At 59.5% G+C, this 21291-nt stretch overlaps 2 protein-coding genes across 2 annotated transcripts; one reads left to right on the forward strand and one right to left on the reverse strand.

Annotated features, from left to right (window-relative positions):
- The first annotated feature begins 429 nt into the window (after positions 1–429).
- Positions 430–11390, forward strand: WDR73 (WD repeat domain 73). Its single transcript, XM_028502415.2, has 8 exons — positions 430–520; positions 1038–1105; positions 1339–1427; positions 3004–3092; positions 3688–3752; positions 8769–8933; positions 9231–9584; positions 10577–11390. The coding sequence occupies exons 1-8, from the start codon at positions 480–482 to the stop codon at positions 10810–10812; spliced, it is 1107 nt and encodes a 368-aa protein (XP_028358216.1). The 5' UTR covers positions 430–479; the 3' UTR covers positions 10813–11390.
- Positions 11391–12408: 1018 nt separating this feature from the next.
- ZSCAN2 (zinc finger and SCAN domain containing 2) lies at positions 12409–20056 on the reverse strand. The gene is made up of 2 exons (XM_028502308.2): positions 19654–20056; positions 12409–15147 (listed from the first exon to the last, which is right to left on the reverse strand). Exons 1-2 carry the CDS (start codon positions 20054–20056, stop codon positions 13706–13708), a joined length of 1845 nt encoding a protein of 614 aa, XP_028358109.1. The 3' UTR covers positions 12409–13705.
- Between the last annotated feature and the right edge of the window lie 1235 nt (positions 20057–21291).

Raw genomic sequence — 21291 nt, forward strand, 5'->3', positions numbered from 1 at the left:
AAAAGTACAGGACGCCCAGTTAACTCAGAATTTCAAATAAATAATCGTTTGTTTTTTTTTTATAAGATGGCCTAATATTGCATGGGTATGCTTTTAGGATAAAGTTACTCATTTACCTAAAATTGGAATTTTACCAGGCGTCCTGTATTGTACCTGGCCCCGGCCCACTGGGCTTCAGATAACCCGGTCGTAAAGATCGGTGTTAGGTCCCTCAGGCCCTGCCCGGAGCTGACAGCCTAGGAATTCCTGATCCTACGTCATTTTCCCGGAGCCTTCGCCGGGAGAAGCCAGAACCTAGGCGGGCGAAGGGCCCAGCGGCTCGGGGTCTGCGCTCCCGCTCCCGCAAGTCTAAGTCCCGCCCCCTGGCGTGAGGCCACGCCCCCCGCTTCCGAGCAGGTCGCGCCCACTCCTCGCGAGAAGACTGCTCCGGCGCAGGAAGGCTCCGAGGCGGAAGTTGGGTACCGGAAGTGACAGTTGCCATGGAGCTTGAGGAGGACTGGCTGGTGGAATCCTTGCGCTTGTAAGTCGTGTGGGCCTGGAATCGGGGACTCGGTGGCACAGCTGCGCAGGCGGGCGCGAGAAGCAGCGCGTAGGGAACCCTGTTCTGGGCCCCGCGGGCGCAGGCGGCGGGGCGGGGCGGGGCCGCACGGAGGACTCCGCCTCTGGGAAGTCGCATATTCCCGCGTGGGCCAAGTGGTGTGAGCTGCCAGTGGGAGCAGTGCTTGTGAAGGGTAATAATACGTGTCCGGTTATTTTGCGCCAGCCTCTGGGTTGAACCCCAGATTATCTCATAGATTCCTCCCATGAACTTGGGGGCGTCTCGGTGCTCGGAGAGCTCGTAGCCTCAGGGAAAGCCTGACTGCCTGGTTGCAGTCACACAGGGAGAAAATTGTGGAGCGTGACTTGATCCTGGGTGTGGCTGACTCCAGAGCCCGGGTCCCCCAACGCCGAACCATGCCAGAGTTCTTTAACAACTGTGAAGTACCGTACACCGTGTGACCTTGTGTCCCGTGTGACCCTGTGTCCCTGTCGTGCAGGTACCAGGATTTCCATGCGTTCGACCTCTCCGGTGCCACTCGCGTCCTTGAGTGGATTGGTGACAAAGGTGAGGAGATGGGATCCCACTCAGCTTGGGACACAGGAGCTCAGCCCCGAGGGATCCAGCCCACTCTTCTGAGATCCCCCTGGTCACTTGGGGCGATTTTGTGTCATGCCGGCACTTCCTAAGATCGGGATCTGTCCCATCCCCCACTGCGGGTTTGACGGAGTTTCTAGACCCAGCCATGGTCCAGAATCTTTCTAGCAGTTTGTCGCAGCTCCGTCTGTTTCTTTCTCCAGGAGTTCTTGTCGCTGGCTACGACAGCCTGAAAAAAAACGAAATTCTTCATCTGACATTACCTCTCAGGCTGTCTGTAAAAGAAAACCAGGTAACTTGAAATATCAATGCTGCGTATATGTGTCTACTTTTAGTCGTCTGTTAAACCTTTATGGACCTTCCGTGGTCGAGCAGCTGTCGTCCTGGGTACTAGAAGGAGGGAGACGGAGAGACAAACTCTGAGCCTGCCCTTCCGGTCCCAAAGAGGGAGGCAGAAATGCACAGAGATGAGTATTAGGGAATGTCCTGTGATTTTTCAGAGGGCTGCTAGAGGAAAAGATCACTTTTAGTTTATCGGAAATAGAGTTAAGGCGCCATTGAGGTATAGAGGGCGGTTAAAACCCTTAGGATGATCAAGAATGAATGTGTAATGTATAAGGAATAAGAGGGGAAGGTGATTAAAAACAGAAGGATCGGGCAGAGGAAGAGGAACCCACAAGGAATACTAAGAAGGAATAATGTTAAACCTGGTGCGCTCCTGGGCCAGTGTGGCTCGTCTTCCCTCGCGCTGAAAGGTTGCCAGTTCGATTCCCGATCAGGACACATGCCCGGGTTGCTGTTTTGGTCCCTTAGGACACATGTGAACGGCAGCCAGTTGATATTTGTCTCCCTCTCCTACCCCCCCCCCGCCCCCGCTTCCTCTCGCTCTAGATCAAAAATAAAAAATAAAATATTTAAAGTAGGAGGACTCTCAGGAAAGGTCAGTGTTTCAGAAGCCAAGAGAAGAGAAGAGTCGGAAGGAAAGAGTTAGCGTCTGCCTGGTGTTGCTGTGAAGTCGCCGCCCTCGTCTGATAGGGCCGCCGGTCCGTTCCCCGGGGGGACGTTTCCTGCGGGTGCTGCCGAGTGCGTTGGTCTCCCCATCTCCTCTGCTCGAGCTGGAGCCCGGACGGGGCCTTTGTGAGAGACCTGCGTTACCTCCCGCCTCACCGCTGGCTTTTCCTTTCCCCTCGTGTGCCACTTCCTCTCCCTCGCCTACAGTTCTGTGCACGGAGACCGTGGTCTAGGGACCAAGAGCATGGACCCGGTGGGCAGACTGGGGCTCAGATTCACAGTGTAACCCTGTGTGATCTTCGAAAACGTGCTGACATTCTCTGTGCTTTAGTTTTGTCATTTTAGAATTGGGATAATTCTGGCACCTACGTCTCACTGGGTGTTTGTAAGCATCCAGTGAGATAAAGTAGATAAAGCACTAAGCCCAGTGCCTGATACATTCAATGCTGGATGATTGGTAGCTATATTTTTATTACCAGAAAGACCCATCTGACTTCCAGTGGGAGGTGGCAGGAGAAGTAACTTCCAGCTTCCCCCGCCATGAAGCTGTTAAGCCTCTGTGATTACTCCTAGAAGGCCTGGAGTGTAACACTCGTGCCAGAGTGAAAGGGGCTGGGGAGAGGTAGGGAGGGGGGTTTGGATGTGTGAGGAAGCAAGGAAGCTGTCCGTGCGGGCAGCTGAGACCGACGCCGACAAATCGCGGCCCTCGAGGCCCCGCAGGGAGAAGCATCTGTTGCCAGCAGAGCAGCTCCCCTGGCTTCCCGCCAGGCTGGGACCTGGCTCCTCACCTGGCGCTCACCTGCAGCCTTCCTTTGGGGAGCAGGCTGTGTCTGATTGGCCTCCGCTCTGTGTCGCAGGGCTTGTTCCCAGAAAGAGATTTCAAGGTCCGCCACGGAGGGTTTTCGGACAGGCCCGTCTTTGATCTGAAGCACATGCCAGACACCAGGTACGGTCAGCTGGTGACCCAGACCCTCCCTGCAGGATGGGGTGGCTGGAAGTGTCGCAGGTGTTCCGCCTCCCTCCGTCACCTGCCCTTCCCTCCCACCTCAGCACGCGCACACAGAAACTGGGATACAGAGGAGCTATTATTGCTTGGTGGCTTCGTGGTCCCTCCGAAGACCTTCCAACCACTGTAACCCACAGACCTCTGGAGCTGCTCCAGAGAGAGAGTAGCAGGGCGCTCCCAGGCTCTCCGGGAGCTGCTGGCGTGTGACGGGGCCAACAGCCTGGCTGGCCGAGGCTAAGAGTCGGGTCAGGACTGTGCGCTCGGGCTCCGTGCTGGTGTCCTCTCCAGGACGCCCCGTGCCACAGGGGAGCCCAGCTCAGTCCCGTGCCTCCCCACGGCTGTGGCCCTGTCCCCAGGGTGGACGAGTCTGCTCCTCCTGTTCGGCGAGGGTGACTGGTCTGGACAGTCCCTTCCTGCAGCGAGCTTTCCTGAGTGGGCGTGTGGGAATCCCAAGCTGAGTGGGCCGGAGAAGAAAAAGGGCGTGTGGGTGGGCTCCCCGCTGGCTGACCTGAGATTGCCTGTCTGTCCCGAACAGGTTGCTGGTGACCAGTGGCCTTCCGGGTTGTTCCCTGCAGGTGTGGCAGGTCGCCGAGGACAGCGGTGAGTGGGTTCGACTTGGTGTGGGTTGTCACACCCAGCTCCATCCCCTAATCTGAGCCAAGTAGGAAGTAGACCCGGAGCCGGGCAGGAATTGAAACTCAGTGTCTACTTTAATGCAGGCAGAGATGAATTAGCAGCCATGGCATAGCACACAGGCCCCAGATGGAGCTCCCTGTAACTCGCTTCAGGAATGGGACTTAGCAGCCCGCGCACAGGTGGGGCGGGTAGTGAACTGCCTCTCCCCCAGGCAGGTGCAGTGGCAGTGGCTAGGACAGAGCTATGACCACGCAGGTGCGCTCACCTTGTGGAGGGGGAGGAGGTAGTGGAGGTCCCCTCTCTGCTGGCACGGTAGCCTCGGGGAAGGAAACGGAGGGAGGGGGCGGGAGGCTTGGCTGAACCCGACCCTCTGAGAAGTCACTCCGCTCCTGCAGCGCCTGGGAGTGCAGGGGAGTCCCCTCGGCGTCCCCTGTCTCGGGTGCCGAGCCCGCAGTGCCGACCCAGCCCCGGCATCCCTCCTGCAGCCAGAGCCTTGTCGGCCAGCCGGTGCGACGGGTGCTCTGCCTGCCCGCGGGTCCCCACGCCGCCTCCCTTGGCTGCTTCCCAGAAACTGGCCTCGGGGCTGGCTCCTCTCCAAGAGTCACTGTTGCTGAAGGGCAGTTCGTGGGCCTCCTCGCCCGGAGGTCACTGGGCCCGTGCACCTTCCTTTGTTGTTTGCTTTTTGGCACTCCTTGTCACCTCCAGGTGCTCGCATCACTTCCTCGTCGTTACGTACTTTTACCGAGATTCGCCCATTTTTGGTATATGGTTCAGTGATTTCTAGTAAATTTAACAAGCCGTGCAGCCGTCACTATAAATCAACTCTTTAGAACATTTTCATAACTTCCAGGAAGATCCATTATGCCATTTACTGCTAATCTGCTGCCCACACCGCGCCCCAGGCAGCCACCAGTCCGCCTCCCGTCTCTGTAAGTCCCCTTTCGTGTCGATGGCAGCACGCAGTACGTGGTCTCCTGTGTGTGACTTCTCTCCCGGAGCATGACGCTTCGAGGCCCACCCGTCACACCCCGTCACGGTGCGCAGCAGTAGCCTGTCCCCCTCTGTGGCTGAGTGGTGCTCCCTGTGTGGGTGTGCCGCGTGTGTCACACACTCGTCCGCCGGCTGGTGGGCTCGACGGTCAGCTGTTGCGAAGAGTGCTGCTCGGAAGGTTCACCGATCGGTCTCCGTGGACACACGCGTGTTCTCCCGTCTCCCGGGCAGACGGTGGCGTTGCCGGGGCGTGTGGTGAGTTCGTGTTCGACACGTTGAGAAACTTCCACACTGTTTCCCGAGATGGCGTCGTCACTTGCGTTCCCACCAGCAGGGTGCGAGGATCCCCGAGTCTCCGTCCCAATGGGCGTGAGACTGTACACCGTTGCGGCTCCCTTTGCGTTTTCTCCGTGACTGGCAGACAGTGCGGAGCGTCTTTTCTGGTGCTTACTAGCAGTTCCCGCACTTCCTCTGGGGAAGTGCCGACCCGGATCTTCGTGGCGAGGCTGCTTCTCCCCGGCTGTGGCAGGGGCTGTCGAGGGCCCCCCGATGTTCTGCCTTGTGCGTTCTCACAGGTGCTTGTTCAGGTTAACCCACAGTCTGGGAGATGCGGCCCAGGGTGCTCGTGGATGCGCGTCACACCCCAGGCACTGGGCTGGGCGCTTTCCGAGTGTGAGATCCCATTACATGCCCCCGGGTCTGAGAGCAGAGTCCGTCTCGGAGAGGCTCACCGGTTCCCATGCACAAGGACAGTAGCCGAACCGAGACGCAGGCCAGGCTTCGGGGTCTGCTCCTGACCTTGCCGGGCAGCGACCGCAGTTCGGTAGGGACAGCTGCTGCAGTAGTAACAGCAGACGTGGGCTCCGGGAGAGGCGCCGGCGTTCCCACCGACCAGCGGCCTGGAAGTGGCCGCTGGCGGCAGGTCTGTCGAGGGAAGGGCACGGCTATGATGATGACAATAATTGCCGTGATCCGCAGCAGCAGCCACACCTCCCCAGTCAGCGCGTATTCGCCGTGCGCCCCCACGCGGAGCGCTGGGCGAGGTCCTGGGGGTCGTCCGCCGTGGGGTCTGATTGGTCGCTGTTGACTGCGAGGGACCGCGCTGCTCGTGACAGAGCTAAGAGATCTGTTACAGTTATCCCAAGGACCTACACCCAGGTTGCTCTGTGCAGCAAAGCTCTCATTTAGAACGGAAGAGCAGATAAAGTGCTTCTCAGAGAAGGTCAAGTTCAAGGAGTTCATCATCACCAAGCCCTTATTTTATGAAATGCTAAAGGGACTTACCTAAGAAAGGAAGATAAAAAAACATGTATAGAAATCTTTACCTGACTCATAAATTTTCCCCTGTGTTTTCTTTCACAAAACTTTTGATTTCTTTCCTCCCACGTTGAAGTCTGTGCTCTCTCTAGAGTTAACTTTTGTGTGCGGTGTGAGGAAGGGGGTCTGCACCTACTTCCTGCCTGTGACTCTCCCGTCCGCCCGCATTGCGGGTGGATTGACCACGAACGGAAGGGTTCGCTTCTGGACCCTCCGTTCTGTCCCGTTGATCTTCACGTCTGTCCTCAACGCCAGTACCTCGTAGTCTGCCCACAGGTGGGCTGTGTGGTGCCGCGGCGGTTCGGAGGGGAGGGGAAGGGGGTCTTGCCTTCCGCCTGGAGGCACCTTGCTGCTGCCTTGGGTCCACACGGGGCTGCGGTGCCAGGCCGCCCCCTGCAGAACCTGCGGCCCCCCCCCCCCCCCCCCCCGGGCGGCTGGCTCCGATACTCCCGTGAGAGCAGGAGGTCACATAAGCAGGCGTCTTCCCTAGATACCAGCGCAGAGTGCTCTGAGCCTGGGGAAAGCTGGCCGCTGTTTTCCTAGAAACCTAAAAGCAGGGCGTTATTTTGGAGACTTTTCCAAGGTCCAGTTATGAGCCACAGCCTCCGTGTCTAAAAGAAACCCTGGTTTTGTCAGAGCGTCTGGAACAGGTCTGGCCTGCGCACGGGGCAGACGCACGGGGCAGATGCATGAGGCTGCGTGCACACCGGAGTGCAAGTTCGTTACTTTATGGCGAAGACACAGTGCCCCTAGTGGGGGGGGGGGTGCTTCAGGTCCCGTTCTTGGCCCGTGGAAGACCTGACCTGACCCAAGGCTGCGTGACGCACGTGCGCCACAGCGGGAGGGATGGGCGCAGAGGTGCCCAGGCCGTGTTTTCACAGCTGCCTCAGGCGGAAGGTGCGAGCCTTGTGGAGGCCGCGCTGCCCCGGCCTCCTCCCGCTGTCCCAGCCCCTGGCAGGGCTGGAGTCCTCCTCCCGGCCGCCGCTTCCCCTTTGAACAGAAGTCTCCAGTCTGGTGCGGCTCCCTCTGCCCTGGGCAGGCCTCAGTGTCGTCTTTGACTCCTCGGCTGATCCACCCTTCTCAGGGATACGGCTTCTGGGGCGTCTGTCTGTCCATACATGCGCTCAGTGACGCGGTGCTGGCCGTCCCGACTCTTGAAGGGTGCCCCGCTCTGCACCCAGCTGTCCTGTGTCGGTCGCGTCTTCAGACACGGCCTTCTTCTGTCTCAGCGCCGAGGCCTCGGGGCTGCCTGCCTGTGTCTTGCTCTGACCGGTGGTTTCGCTGTGCGGCTGGGGCTGCCTTGGTAACTGTGCCGTGGGTTTGCCCGGAGGGGGCGTGCTGCCGGGACGAGGGCGAGAGGAGGAGGGAGCCCGCACTCCTCTTCTGTGCTGGTCGCAGAGCAGCAGCCCTCGGTCCTGGGGCCCCAAGCCCGTGTTTCCCACTGTGACTTTGAAATCCGTCTTTGAAGCCTTCCCCCATCAGGGGACAGGTTGCCTCTGGGACCAGGCCCGTCTCGGAGCAGCCAGTCCTGGGGCATCTGTTGCAGGCCCCTCAGCGGCGGTGGGAGGGGAGGGGGGAGCTGCGTTGCTTCCGTGTGGCCTGGGGGAGTCGGGAAGCTCTGCCGGGCTGGTTTGAGTCACGGCCTCACTGGCCCTCCCCGGAGACAGACTCCGGTCCGGAGGCTCAGCTGCTGTGTCTGCCGGACCCTCTGTGGCTGCTGTGGCGGGAGCAGGCTCGAGACTCGGGCTCAGCCCAGGAGGCCCCTCCGTGCGCTCCATGCGTGTGAGCGGCTGGCCGAGCGGCTCATGCTCTCAGGCCTGCGGCCCCGGTCCTGCCGGTGCTCCTTCTGCATCCCTTCTGCGCACGCTCCGGCTCACCTGGCCTCTGGAATGGAGGGAGATGCACAGTCTCCCTTTTCCGGAGAGCGTGGGCAGCAAACAACGGGCGCCTCTCGGAGCAGCAGCCTAGGCGTCTCCCTGCGAGCGGCTCGGACAGCAGCCGCCTTGTTCCGAGCGGGGCTGTGAGGCGTCTGTCCGGGAGGCCTCCGCTGCAGGCGCAGACGCAGACACAGAGCCTGCCTGCCCCCCGGCAGCCGAGGCCGACGGGAACAACTGAAGCTTGATTCAGCTCGAGGTCACGTGTCTGCCTCCTGTTCAGTGTGAAAAGGACACGGGCTTTCTTGTCCAGTCTGTGTTTGAGGACAAGGACACGTGCGCCGTGACCTTCGCCTGCAAGGCTTCGGTGGAGCGCTGAGGTCGCAGAGTGTGTTTGGGGGGAACTCGTGTCGGTCTGTGCGCCCCGTGCCTGTGCTTTCACCTAGGGTGTAAGCGACGCCGTCCGTGTCATCTGCCCTCTCTCTTCCCTTGTTTGAGCTCCGCAAAGCTGTGAACAGCCAGAACCGCCTGTGGGGCTCTGAGGATGGTGGCCGTGATTCATTATCTCCCACTTGCAAGACAGTTTATAGGACAGATTATGAAGGAGTTGTAGTGCTCCTGAGAGTCTCAAATGTGAACGTAACTCGGAGTTCGTGTCTCCACATCGTCTCCTGCCCGCTGCCAGTTCCCTGTCTCCCCTGACCTTCAGGTGTGCAGGGAAGGCTGGCCGGCTGTCTCCCTGTGGTGACGCCGGCCTGCGTCCGCACTGTGGGCTTTCACCGCCTCCCCTTCCCCCTAGATGTGATCAGAGCCGTCAGCACCATTGCTGTGCCTGGGAGCGAGGGGAGTCTCTGGCCTCGGGTCTCCGTCTTCCCGTCAGCGGCCCCCGCAGTCCTGCACGGGGCGCGGCTCAGCGATCTGAAGGCCGTGGACCTGGAGTCCCAGAAGACCACGTACGCCTCAGGTGCGGCCGCGGTGTGCCCCCTGCCGGCCCCTCCGGCCTCGGGGCTGGGGACCCAGGATGAATGCGAGCCCAGCCCTGGCTTCAGGGGCTCCTGTTCCAGGGTTGCAGGAGGCCGTGAGGGGCCGGCACCCACCTGGCGGAGCAGAGTGGCGGGGTGCACAGGAGGGGGGGACGTGGCTCGTTCTGCCTGGGACGGGGGACGCGTCCCAGAGGAGGGACTCGTGGCCGGCCGGCCCCGCCACATCGCCAGACCCGAGCGGCTCCTGCAGCTTTTCTCTCCCTCCCTCCGTCCTCCAGGTGTCGGCGACGGCGAGGCGCTCAGTAGCCTGCAGGCCCTGGACGCAGACACCTTTGCCTTCTGCTGCACCTCGGGCCGGCTGGGGCTCGTGGACACCCGCCAGAAGTGGGCGCCGTCAGAGACCGCCGGGCCTGGCGGAGGGCGCTGGTGTGCAGAGGTCAGGGCCGAGGCCCCGGGCCCCGGGCCCAGCATCGCCGGCCTTCGCTCAGACGGGCGGCTCTGTCTTCTGGACCCCCGGGACCTCTGCCGTCCCGTGAGCGCACGCCAGTGCCCCGTGTCCACACCCAGCCCCGACCCGGAGCTGCTGCGGGTGACGTGGGCCCCAGGCCTGGACTGCTGCCTGGCCGTCTCAGGTACCGCCGAGCGGGATTCGGCGTCTGTGGTCTGCGCTTTCTCTTCCAGGCTGCTTCCGGGTGCCTAGAGCCCCCCAAGTTAGCCCTCCGGCTCTCCAGGGGCAGGCCCCCCCATTCCGGCTGCTGACCCTTCACACGGGGGCAGGGGGAGGCGGGCTCTCCTGTCCCAGCAGGAGTTCGGTTCTGAGGCTGCTTGGGAGGCCTGGGGAGACACCGGGGCGGCCACGGGCTGTCCGGGGAGGCAGCGGCGATGGGGTCACGTGGGTGTCGCTCGGGCCCCTCCCGCCGGCAGCAGGCTGCTGAGCCGGCCTGACTGCGTCTGGTTGAGTGGGGTCCTTAGCAAGGGCTTCTGGAGGCCAGTGGGAAGCACCCGCCGAGGGGCAGGGAGGCCGAGAGATGAGCGAAAGGGCGAGAGAGGACCACCGACGGCGGCAGGGCGCAGAGGGAGTGGGAGAGCCAGCGTGGGCAGAGGGGCCGGCCTCTCGCAGGACAGCCGGGGCCGAGGGGCAGGGGGGGAGGCGTGAGCGTGGGTGGAGCCGGGGCACGGGAGCGCTGAGGACGTTCCTCCAAAGGCTGCCCCTCCCCTGTCAGGTGGGAGACGGCCGTCTGCGGGGGGAGACTCGGATGGGCTAGGACTTGGGGCAGGTGGGAAAGGCTTGGAAAAGTCTCTTAATCCTCGGGTTCCTGGGCTGAGTGTCCGCACCTCCTTCGTACAGTTGTGAAAACTAAGGGAGAGACCGTGTGTCCAGGGTCAGCCTCAGGCCTGGCACCTGAGTGACGCGCAGCAGGTCACCGTCCCTACCCGCCCCGGGTCGGGCATCCACAGCTGCCGGCAGAGGGCAGGGGCCCGCGCCCCTGGTTGGCCGTCAGGGACCTCGTTTCCTGCCGGACCCCTTCCCCGGGGCCTGCTATGGCTCTGTGGCGCGAACCAGAGTCGCCGCGTCAGAGCTTGCGTGTCCGTGCCAGTGTTCTCACTTCTCCTTCCTCCTCAGGCTTTGACGGGACAGTCCAGGTGCACAACGTCACGTCCTGGGACGGAACGCAGGGCCGGGCAGACCCCGTCTTCACTCACAGAGGTCACGTCTTCCTGTACGGCGATGGGGCAGGCACCGCCCCGCTGGTCACCACCCACACCTGGCACCCCCGCAAGCCAAGGACCTTGCTGTCGGCAGCGAGCGACGCCTCTCTGCACGTGTGGGACTGGGTGGACCTCCGCAACCCCCGCTGACGCCGGGCCTCCTGCCGGGCCTCCGGGGAGACAGTGCTGTGCACACCCCGAGGGGACTGATTCGGGGCTCAGGCGCTCGGGCGTCCGGGTTGCTGAAATGAGAGTAGCAGTAACAACCTCGGGGGGGTGCTGGGGAAGTTAGGGGAAGTCTATAGAAAAGCACCAGGTAGGATGCTTGATGCAACGCTTTATACCTGGCTACTCTCAGGTCTGGGCCCTTGGGGGCGACAGGACCCTGCTGCTTCCAGCAGGTCTGACCCCGCAGGCTCTTGGCACCAGAGACACCTTCCCGGCTGTGGGAGACATCTCCACGTCGCGCTGACCTGCACCGTCGTCCCTCCCTGCGTGCCGACCCTGCAGCCCACCCCCACGCAGCGCGGCTCCCAGCTCTCTGTCCGGTTGGGAGGCTCACGTGACCCCGTGACGGAGACACTCGTGTTGGAGCCGGACAGACCAGGACCCGGGTCCTGGCTCTGTTCGGGTCTCTGCTCTGTGGCACGGGCCTGTCATTGCACCACCTGGCGGAGTGGCTTTTGGTGACCTGTGACATTTCAAAAATACAAGTTGTGTCACTGGGATATTGGCTGTTTTATACATGTCTCAGCTTTGTCTCCGTTCACCCACAGCAGAAGGTCACACCTTAGCGGGGAGGGCACTGCAGGCACAGCCAGCTCACGTGTCCCTTCCCACCACCGGGAGGCGTAGGAAACCTAGTCCGTTTTCCAGGTCGGACCCGCGGGCTCCCCTGCCTCTTGCACCTTGTATCTGTGTCCCTGAGGAGAACTCAGTTGGCAGGGGTTCACTGAGCTCCTGTCCCATCCCACGCCCTGAGCTGCGTGCTGGAGACAGAGTCGGGGCCCTGAGTGTGGGTGTGAGCATCCAGAACAGAAGACGGGGTGGGGGGGGAACTTCCTTCTAGTGAAACTCGATAAAGGCGGGTTACGGGACTCCTGTTCTCGGCCTTCCCGCCGTACCCAGCACAGTGGCTGACGGAATCAGCGATGGGGTCTCCCAGCCCGCGTGGTGTGGCTGAGCCACGGCCTAGGTCCGGAACCCCCTCCCCACGTGTGATTCGGTCGACTCTGCGTGGAAATGAGTCAGGGGGCCACCCAGCTCCTCGGCCGAGGCCGCTGCCCCAAGTCCAGGCTGGCAGACGGGGCATGGCTGGCACAGGGCCCGGGGTGGGGGGGGGGGGCGGGGTGAGCGCTGGGCATGCCCACGGGTCTGGGCTCCCCGGAGCGCGCTCTTTGAAACCACCGACTCCCCCCCCCCCCCCCAAGGTCGTAGGCCATTTCCAGCCCCGGGCAGGAGGGGGGCGGCAGGGAAGTGAGGTGTGGGTTTGCTAGCGACAGTCAAGTTCAGGTTCTGACACACGTTGAAAGACAAGTCCGGCCCTGGCTGGTGCGGCTGCGTTGGAGCACTTGTCTGTGCACCACACGGTCCGGCACGCACCTGGGGGGCGGGTCCAGGTGTGCTGGGGGGGGGCAGCCGGTCAGTGTTCCTCTCCCTCGCCCTGCCGTGTCCTCTCTCTACGATCAGTAGGTATGTCCTCAGGTGAGGATAAAAGATAAGTTAGTAAATAAATAAACAACAGAGTCAGGAGAAGAACAGACTCTACTTTATTAGGGAGCACCGAGCACCCACCCTGTGAGAACCGGGGCCCGCTCTGAGTGCAGGCCCGTGGCAGGAAGAGGCGGTTTGACCTCCAGAGACGCCATAGCTGCACTCACTCTCTCCACAGCAAACCCCCCCACCTGCTCTCAGGGCCACCTGCACGGTTTGGGGGCTCACGGTCCCACCAACAAAGCCCTGCTGGCACCCTGAGGCCGAGGGCAACCTCCGGAGGACGCACAGCTCCTGATTCAGGCCCAGGGCTGCCCTGGGGACAGGTGATGTGGCCTCAAAACCAAGACTTCCTTAGAAATGACCTTCGTCGTGCAAAAGCTACCAGACAGAATTCTAGTTCTGTGCGTGTAAGATTAAAAAAAAAAAAAACTGGGGAATGCTAGGTGTGCGGAGTAATGGTTATGGAGGGCAGTGTCCTGGGGGGTGGGGGGGTAAGACCCGGCCCACCCTGCAGGTGAGGGAGCCGGGGGAGGGGTTCTTCCCCCCCTGAGGGAGAAGCTGCCACCCCCCAGCGGCACACAGCTGGGGGTCTCTGCCTTCACACTCAAAAAACCAAGCCCCACAAAAACTCGTGCGTGCCCCCGGCGGCCAACTTGCCACAGGACAACAGTGGACCAGCAACCGTCAACCTCCCCTGGCAGGCCTGCCTGCCCCACCGTGGGTGGAAAGGCTACCGGGACACTGGTTCCCGCACCTACCCCGTGGTCGGTGTTTCCGACACTTCCCAGAAAAGAAAAAAGGACTTGACCTTCACATGGTGACTCAGAACTGGAGAAGTCTCCCCCCCTTGACCTGAAATCAAAGCCCAGGACAGAGCCGGGAGGGAGCTGGTGCTGACATGGGCAAGGGCCCCTCAGCCAGGCCCGGCAGCAGCCCGCCCACCCACCTGGCCGCACCAGCAGATGGCCAGCACTGCTCTGAGGACTGGGTGGGGGTGGGCCGGCTGTCTCGTCCCACCACCGCCCTGCCCCACCACAGAGGAACTGGGCACAGAGGGGCCACTAGAGGGAGCCAGTCAAGCCGTGAGAGGAAAGAGGACCCAGCTGTGCGACCTCCCAGCCCAGCTGTTCTCAGGGTGTGGCTCCGCCCTCTGCGCCCGGGGGTCCTAGGAATGAGGAAGGACGAGCAGGGGACTCTGGCACAAACCCCCAAAGGCCACTCAGGAAGCAGGGCTCCTCTATCCAGTGAGACATCCCACGTGGGGGCATTGTGCACGGTGACAGTTCCCTCCCCGGGGCCGGCCCCCTCGCCGTTCCTCCTTGTCACATCAGTAGAGTTTCTCTTTCATGTGAGTCCTCTGGTGTGTGATGAAATTGGAGCTGTTGCTGAAGCCCTTGCCACACTCGGGGCACTTGTAGGGCTTCTCCCCCGTGTGGATCCGCTGGTGTATGATGAGAACCGAATTCCAGCTGAAGCCCTTCCCACACTCGGGGCACCTGTAGGGTTTGTCGCCCAGGTGGGCTCTCTGGTGCATGACCAGGATGGAGCCTCGGCTGAAGCTCTTGCCGCACATGAGGCACTCGTAGGGCTTCTCGCCCGTGTGGGTCCGCTGGTGCACCACCAGCTGGGAGCGCTGACTGAAGCACTTCCCGCACTCGCCGCACTTGTAGGGCCTCTCGCCCGTGTGGGTCCGCTGGTGCTTGATGAGGTTGGAGCTCCAGCTGAAGCTCTCCCCGCAGGTCAGGCACTCGTAGGGCTTCTCGCCCGTGTGCACGCCCTGGTGGGCGATCAGGCTGGAGCTCTGGCTGAAGCTCTTGCCGCACTCCCCGCACTTGTAGGGCTTCTCCACCAGGTGGGTCCTGCGGTGCGTGGCCAGGTTGGAGCTGCGGCTGAAGCTTTTGCCGCACTCGCTGCACTGGTAGGGCTTCTCCCCCGTGTGCGTCCTCCGGTGGGTGATGAGGGCCGAGCTCTGGCTGAACCGCTGCCCGCAGTCGGGGCACTTGTACGGCTTCTCCCCCGTGTGGATCCTCTGGTGTCTGATGAGGTTGGAGTTGTAGCTAAAGCTTTCGCCGCATTCTTTGCACTCGTAGGGCTTTTCTCCCGTGTGGATTCCCTGATGCGTGTTAAGGCTGGACCGATTGCCGAAGCTCTTGCCGCACTCGGGGCATGAGTACGGCTTCTCCCCCGTGTGCGTGCGCTGGTGCGCGATGAGGTTGGGGCTCCTGCTGAAGCTCTTGCCACACTCGGCACACTGGAAGGGCTTCTCCCCCGTGTGGATCCTCTGGTGGGTTATGAGGTTGGCGCTCCGGCTGAAGCTTTTCCCACAGTCCCTGCACTTATAAGGCTTCTCCCCGGTGTGAGTCGTTTGGTGTCGGCTGAAGTTCGAGCCGTCGCTGAAGCTTTTCCCACACTCGTCGCATTTGTAGTACTTCTCTCCCGTGTGGGTCCGCTCGTGCGTGATGAGGTGGGATTTCCGGCTGAAGGTCTTCCCGCACTGGGGGCACTCGTAGGGCTTCTCGCCCAGGTAGGTGCCCTGCAGGCCGATGAGCTGCCCGGCCCCCCTGCGCTGCGCCGGCAGCCGCCCGCGGTCCCCACCTGGGGCCTTCCTCCGGGGCGCCCGGGAGCCACAGCCTCTCTTACAGTCGCTTTGCCAGCGGGGCCGCCGAACGCCCTCCCCCTCCGGCATTTCTGAGAAGATCTCGCTCGACTCCCCGTCCTCAAATAGGTCTTGATTGGAGTTCTCCCCGTTTTCACTCTGGATCTCGAAATCTGGAATAAAGGAGAAAAACAGACAGTGTACACACAATTCCCTACAATGAAGAGAAAAGGAAACCAAAGGAGAGATTGGGAAGATTTCAGCTTCTAGTGAAAATAAAGAGGCGAAAGAATCCTTGAAACTTTTAAAAAACCAGGTGTGTTTCCTTCTAACTGGTTATCTGGTTACCCAGCAGTCACCCAGGATGTCTCGGGCTTCAAGCTGTGGGCTTATCTCTACTTGTCCCTCCACCGGGTCGTGAGGGCAGGCGGGAATGTGGAGATCCCAATCACGACCCACAGGGCACACCACGGTGCCTCCTGCTTGGCAGGTGCTCAGTTAAACCCGATGAATGAATGAGGTTTTTATTGGTCACAGAACTTTCCCTACAGCTGAGCCTCCTTTCAAAAGGAGCTCATGAAATAATCTCATGCATTAAAAGTATGTCTCGTGCTTATCATCTCCATTGGCGTGTGAGACACAGACCAGGACCCCTGCAACAAGGGCCGCTGTGATCTCCCAGACCACTGGAAACCAGAGGTAGCAGCTACAAAAGCCCTCGGCTTTATCTGCAGAAAGCGCCCTTAGACAGACCTCCCACCAGCAACACAAAGTATCTACCTTCCAGAGCCCGGCCAAACCCTCTACTCGCAGTGCTACAGAAAGAAATCGCACCCCCTTCCTTAGACCGGACACTGACGCATCCACCCCAGGATTAAGCCAGAGCCGCAGAAAGCTGTGAGCCTGGACCACGCTGCTCTGACCCCAGAGAACGGGGTTCACTGAACTGCGTGTGTCGGTGTAATGGCCCTGGCCGACGGGGACGCTCGAAGGAGTGTCATTAGTACTTAATGGCTGTCAGGAACATTAACGCTGCCAGGAAGTTGTTGACAACATTGTTTCTTGTTTCTGCCGCACAATGTCCTTTTGATGAGCCCAAGGAGGAAACCTCCTCCCGACGGAAACACCAGAAGGCGACCCATTTGTGGGTGAGTTGGTCCCTGCCTTGCCAGCCTCGAAGTTCGGAGCCAAAAACGCAGAGTAAGAACACCGGATGTTTTGCAGCAGGCAACGTACGTTCTTGCACTTTTTCCTCCTGTTATTTTCTTTCCTACTATAATTTCCTGTGCACTCTGTCTATAAGGTGTCTTAAATCCCTTTTTTTTAGTCTGTAGCATATACAAAAATAACTCAGTGATTTACTGATGAAGATGACAGCCCGTTTATTCCTCAGGCCTAGCGTCAGACGCCCTTAGAAAGCAAATCTGTCCACAGCAGGGAAGACAATTAGCAAAATGATTACACGCAACCCTAGTGACATTTCCATTATTAAGGCTAATAAACTGTTTACAGCAATGCTCAATTCAGTGATTAGTTTCCATGACGATGTAAATTTCCACTTATGTGCATGATAAAATGTGATGCACATCTTCTAAAACATATTTTTTAAAATTTTATTTATTGATTCCAGAGGGAGGAATTTATTGATTTGTTCTATCCATCGGTGCTTTTATGGACTGATTCTTGTCTGTGCGCTGACCCGGGACTGAACCCACGACCCTGGACTATCGGGACAGCACTCTGGCCACCTGCATTCCCAGCCAGGGCCTCGATACGCATCTTTCAGGAAGAACCTGGGTTCCGCTTGTGCCTTTGGTCCATGTAAGATTGCATTTAAACTTGCAAGTAGGTCTGCAACTACATTTTGTGCTCACACGAACATATGTGCTGCGGGTAATCCCTGAGCTCGGATGATTGCCCTCTGGTCCCCTCCCCCGGGTGGGTCTCAGGGGCTGGCCCTGGGCAGGAGGGGCACGGTGCAGGCTCCCAACTGGCCAGGGCCAGCAGGTCGCAGGTTCCCCAATGTCCTGCAACTGTGTTTCACAAGCTGCCCGCACAGGGGTGTGCTGTCATGTCCCTTCTACAAACCGGGGCCGCCTTGCCGGGCAGATGTGACCCTCTGCGCAGTCACAAGGAAGGTCACACCGAGACCAGCGAAGATGACCTCCCAGGCAGAAACCAGAGGACTGACAGGCCCGTCTTCTCCAGGGTCGCGGAAAAAACGAGGTCAGGGAGTCCCTGCTCCACCCGAGGCGCCGGCTGGGACCTAACCTTCTGCTTCCTGACAGACTCGTCCCATCCGTCGGGGGCAGGCAAACCCGGTGTTTCCATAGGATGAGAGGTTTTGTGTTTTTGTAAGTAGGAAGAGTAAAATTAAAAGTTACTCAAGCCCTCGCTGGCGTAGCTCAGTGGACTGAGTGTAGGCTGCGAACCAGGCATCGCAGGTTCAATTCCCGGTCAGGGCACATGCCTGGGTTGCAGGCCACGGCCCCCAGCAACCACACATTGATGCTTCTCTCTCTCTCTCTCTCTTTCTCTCGCTCTATCTCCCTCCCTTCCCTCTCTAAAAATAAATAAATAAAATGTTTAAAAAAAGTTACTTTAAAAAAAAGATTTCATGTTATTTATTTTTAGAGAGAGGGGCAGGGAGGGAGAAAGGGAGAGGCACATCCATGGGCGAGAGAAACGTCCATCGGTTGCCTCTTGCGTGGCCCCCAGTCAGGAACCTGGCCCACAACCCAGGCGTGTGCCCTGACCGGGAATCAAACCAGTGACCGTTCCGTTGGCGGGAACGACATCCAACCCACTGAGCCACACCGGTCAGGGCTAAAAGCTACTTTTCAAGGCCAAAGGAAATCAGGAAGTTCGCTTCAGACGCACCCGAGGAGCTACCCGACACGTGTGGAAGCGAATGCACTGGGAGCTGCCGGCCTGGCTCCGCCGCTCAGCCTCCCCGTGGCAGCAAGGAGGGGCCGCCTGGCCACCCTCGCCCGCACAGCGCCAGCCCGCCCGCCTCACGGGGCTGTCAGCGAGGGGGACCGGGAAGGTGCCCGCCGCAGGGCTGGGCTCCCGGGAGGCCCTCACTGGCACTCCCTTTCTCCCAGAGATGGCGCACTCCTATCTCCCGGGCCCCCGAAGGCTGTCACAGCCTCTGCCCTTTCCTTTCCTTTCCTTTCTTCCCTTCCCGGTTCTCTGCCTTCTCCGAACCTGATGCCTCCGAGCCGGTCACCCTGGCGTCAGGCCTCCTCTGCGTGCCCCTCTTTGCCTCCCAGAGGATGAGAACGGCAGTCCCGTGCTCAGAGCCGTGAGTTCGAGTCTCAGCCCCGCACTAGCTGCGTGACCTTACAGGAGTCACTGAACTTCGCTCACTTATCGCACGGAGTGATGCAGTGAGGGTGACTCTGCTCCCCCCCACAGGGGGTAGTTTCCGTGAGTGTTGCTAGGCACACTCTCTAGCCCACGGACAGGGACCGACAGATGCCAGCTCTCACAGGCGTCCAGGCTCCCCCCTTCCCCTGCTGTCCCCACCTCGGCCCAACCCCTGTCCAGCTGATGTCTAAGTGGCTTCCTGGCTGATCTCCTGCCTCCAGCCTCTCCCTGCTCTAATCAAACCCACATCCTGTTGCCAAACTCGGCTTCCTCCCCTGCCCCTTGGGCCCCGTTCAAGAACCTGCTGAGGCCGGTGACAGGCAGTCCCAGCCTCCTCCCTCCCTTCCCTCAAACTGGACTTCCCACCACTTCCTCAACGCACACGTCCCACTCCCGTCCCAGCCCTCCTTACCCCTTACCGGCACCGGAGCCGGGCCCTGCCAGGCCCCGCTTCCGAGCCTTGCTAAGCAGCACAGCTGTTCCCAGAGGCCGGCCCTCTGTCTGCCCCGCACCTTTGCAAATTCTGCCCCTCACCCCCCGCCCGGAGCTCGCAGCTCTGCTGAAGGCCCACGTCCTGCACGCAGCCTCTCTGCCCTCTCCTCCTGTGTCCCCATCGGCACACAGGCAGCCACCGCCCACGGGTCCTGAGGCCGTCCCAGGGCAGACTGGAAGCAAATACCCGTGACTCAGGGGAGTCCCATTTACAAGCGAAGAGCAGGACGGAGACGGACAGTCCAGGGACATACCTGCGTGCCACTGTTTACTAATAACACGGCGGCCCACGCATTGACTGTTGCAAAGGACCCCAGTTCGTAACTCCTGCTTTAAGAGCCGGCTCGACTCTGTGCCGCAGAAAGTCCCCGGTTACCAGCTGGTTGACGCGTCCTTCACCTCCGTCTCATAAAAATAATCCCTTTTGTAAAACTAGGATTCGTTTTTTTCTAGCTGCCGGAACTTCAAATGTGTGGATATCTATTGCACAACCACAGGATGGTGCCAAGGAGTGATTTATGGGGGCCCTAACGCCCCCCCGCCCCGTCAGCTCCCCAACACTCCGGGTGAATGCAGAAGCGAAAGCCACGCCGGCTGCACAAACCTGCTTCCAGGAACGCTCCTCTGCGCCCCTGCTGCACCGACATTCTGGGGCTGTCGCTGCAGCCCATGGACTTCAAACGGGCAACAGTGAGCCGGTTTTCCCAGACAGCGCAGAGGCATGGGGCGGTCCCGAACGCGGTCCTGGATGCCACCGCCTTCTCCTCCTCCACCTGGGAGGCGGCCCCACCCTCCCCCTGCGCCTTTCGGCGGCTCACCGCTGTCCTGAAGGGTCTGGGTCAGGTCTTCCATCAGAGCCACTGCTTCCTCGCTGCTCTCCGGCCGGTGCTCCTGCAGCCAGGCCTGAATTTCCCTCGGCATCACCGTCAGCATCTGCTCCTTGGTGTGCACCTCCGGCCTCAGCCAGCGCCGGCAGAGCTCTCGGAGGCGGCTGAGCGCACCCTGCGGCCCTCCCGCCGCCTCCTCTGGGGGGCTGCCCTTGTCAGCGCTCTGCAGGAAGGGCTCGGACTCAGGGCCGTCCTCCTGCAGCACAGCCTCCTGTACCCAAGAGTCATCCTCCAGGATCATGGTGGCGACCTCCTCCTCCTGCTCGTCCTCCTCTGGGGGTACCTGGACCACGGGGCTCAGGGGGCTGGCTGCTCTCGGCACCTCCGCAGCCATCACCCGCGTCCTTGGGGCACTCGCTCAGGCTTCTGGCCTTTCCCTGCAGTCTCCTCCGGCCAAGCTCTCTGAGAAGACACCTCCCTCCTCAAGTTTCAACAAGTAGCCTGGCAGAGAAATGAAAAAGAGAACGAGAATCATTAAGTATATACGGTCCTAAAACAATCCAACTCAAGCAGCCCGGGTCGGACCACCAAGTGATTCTCGCATCCACAAATCAACACGAGCTTCCTGTCCCTCTTAAAGGAAAGATGGCTTAGTCCCGAAAGCCTGTCTCTATAGCAAGAAAAGTTCAGAAGAATCATAAACACAACATATACAGTATTTTTCTTTCCAAAAGACCGAGGCACGAGGCCAAGACATTCAAAGCCCGTGCGGGAATCCAGGACTGAGATTTCCTGCCCTAAGTCGGTGACCCGGACGCAACACACTCAACCTCTCCGACCACCACTAAGTAGAGGTAGCAACATCCATCCTTCTTACTGTAGGAGGACACCTTCCGGATTAGCAATGGATCAGATGTCAAGAGACTTAGAGCCTCATTAGAGGGAAGGCAACATCTCAACTGAGTTATTATCATATTTCAAAGCATGAAGTTCTAAAGTGTCCACGCTCTTCCACTCAGCCTTGGCCGCTCAGGAATCTATCTTTTAGAATAACCGTCTTTGCAAAGAGAAATTTATACGCAAGGAAGTCCAACCATAACATTCTTTCTAATCGAAAAAACAACAAAAAAAAATTGGACACATTACAAATCCAGCAGCAGGGGAATGGTTACTAAATTATGTCACATCCGTTAAGTAACATGTATTAAAAACTATGTTGATATAAAAATGTCTACCTATGACCAAGAAGGCGCTCAGTTCTGTATCTTAATTTGACAGTAGTTGCCCCAGAACATATGTATGAAATTTAAGATTTGTGCATTCTCCTGTAAGTTTAAAATATTTTGAAATATTTTAAAATTACAATAACAAAGAGCATTAATCCTTGAACATTTAAGATAATCCTCGTAATATGAAAATTAGGGATAAAAACAAAACCAGCAAGGCCTTAAAGCCATAGATAACAGTATGACCCCAATTCCCTTTCAAAATGAACAGACACAAGAAAAACAAAAAAGGGGGTCTGGACGGAAATTCTACAACATGTTGAGGGCAGTGAAATTACACATTATTTAAAGACTATAAAGGCCATAAAAGCAATAATTCATTTTAAAAAATCATTATTGATTC

Source organism: Phyllostomus discolor, chromosome 12 (genome assembly GCF_004126475.2).
Source record: "Phyllostomus discolor isolate MPI-MPIP mPhyDis1 chromosome 12, mPhyDis1.pri.v3, whole genome shotgun sequence".
In the NCBI taxonomy this organism is placed as follows: domain Eukaryota; kingdom Metazoa; phylum Chordata; class Mammalia; order Chiroptera; family Phyllostomidae; genus Phyllostomus; species Phyllostomus discolor.

Coding starts and splice junctions, on each gene's coding strand:
- WDR73 (XM_028502415.2), top strand. CDS start 480: ATGGAGCTTGAGGAGGACTGGCTGGTGGAATCCTTGCGCTT. Junction 3,753..8,768: donor GCAGGTCGCCGAGGACAGCG/GTGAGTGGGTTC, acceptor CCTTCCCCCTAG/ATGTGATCAGAGCCGTCAGC. Junction 8,934..9,230: donor GAAGACCACGTACGCCTCAG/GTGCGGCCGCGG, acceptor TCCGTCCTCCAG/GTGTCGGCGACGGCGAGGCG.
- ZSCAN2 (XM_028502308.2), bottom strand. CDS start 20,056: ATGGCTGCGGAGGTGCCGAGAGCAGCCAGCCCCCTGAGCCCCGTGGTC. Junction 15,148..19,653: donor CCAGACCCTTCAGGACAGCG/GTGAGCCGCCGA, acceptor CCTTTATTCCAG/ATTTCGAGATCCAGAGTGAA.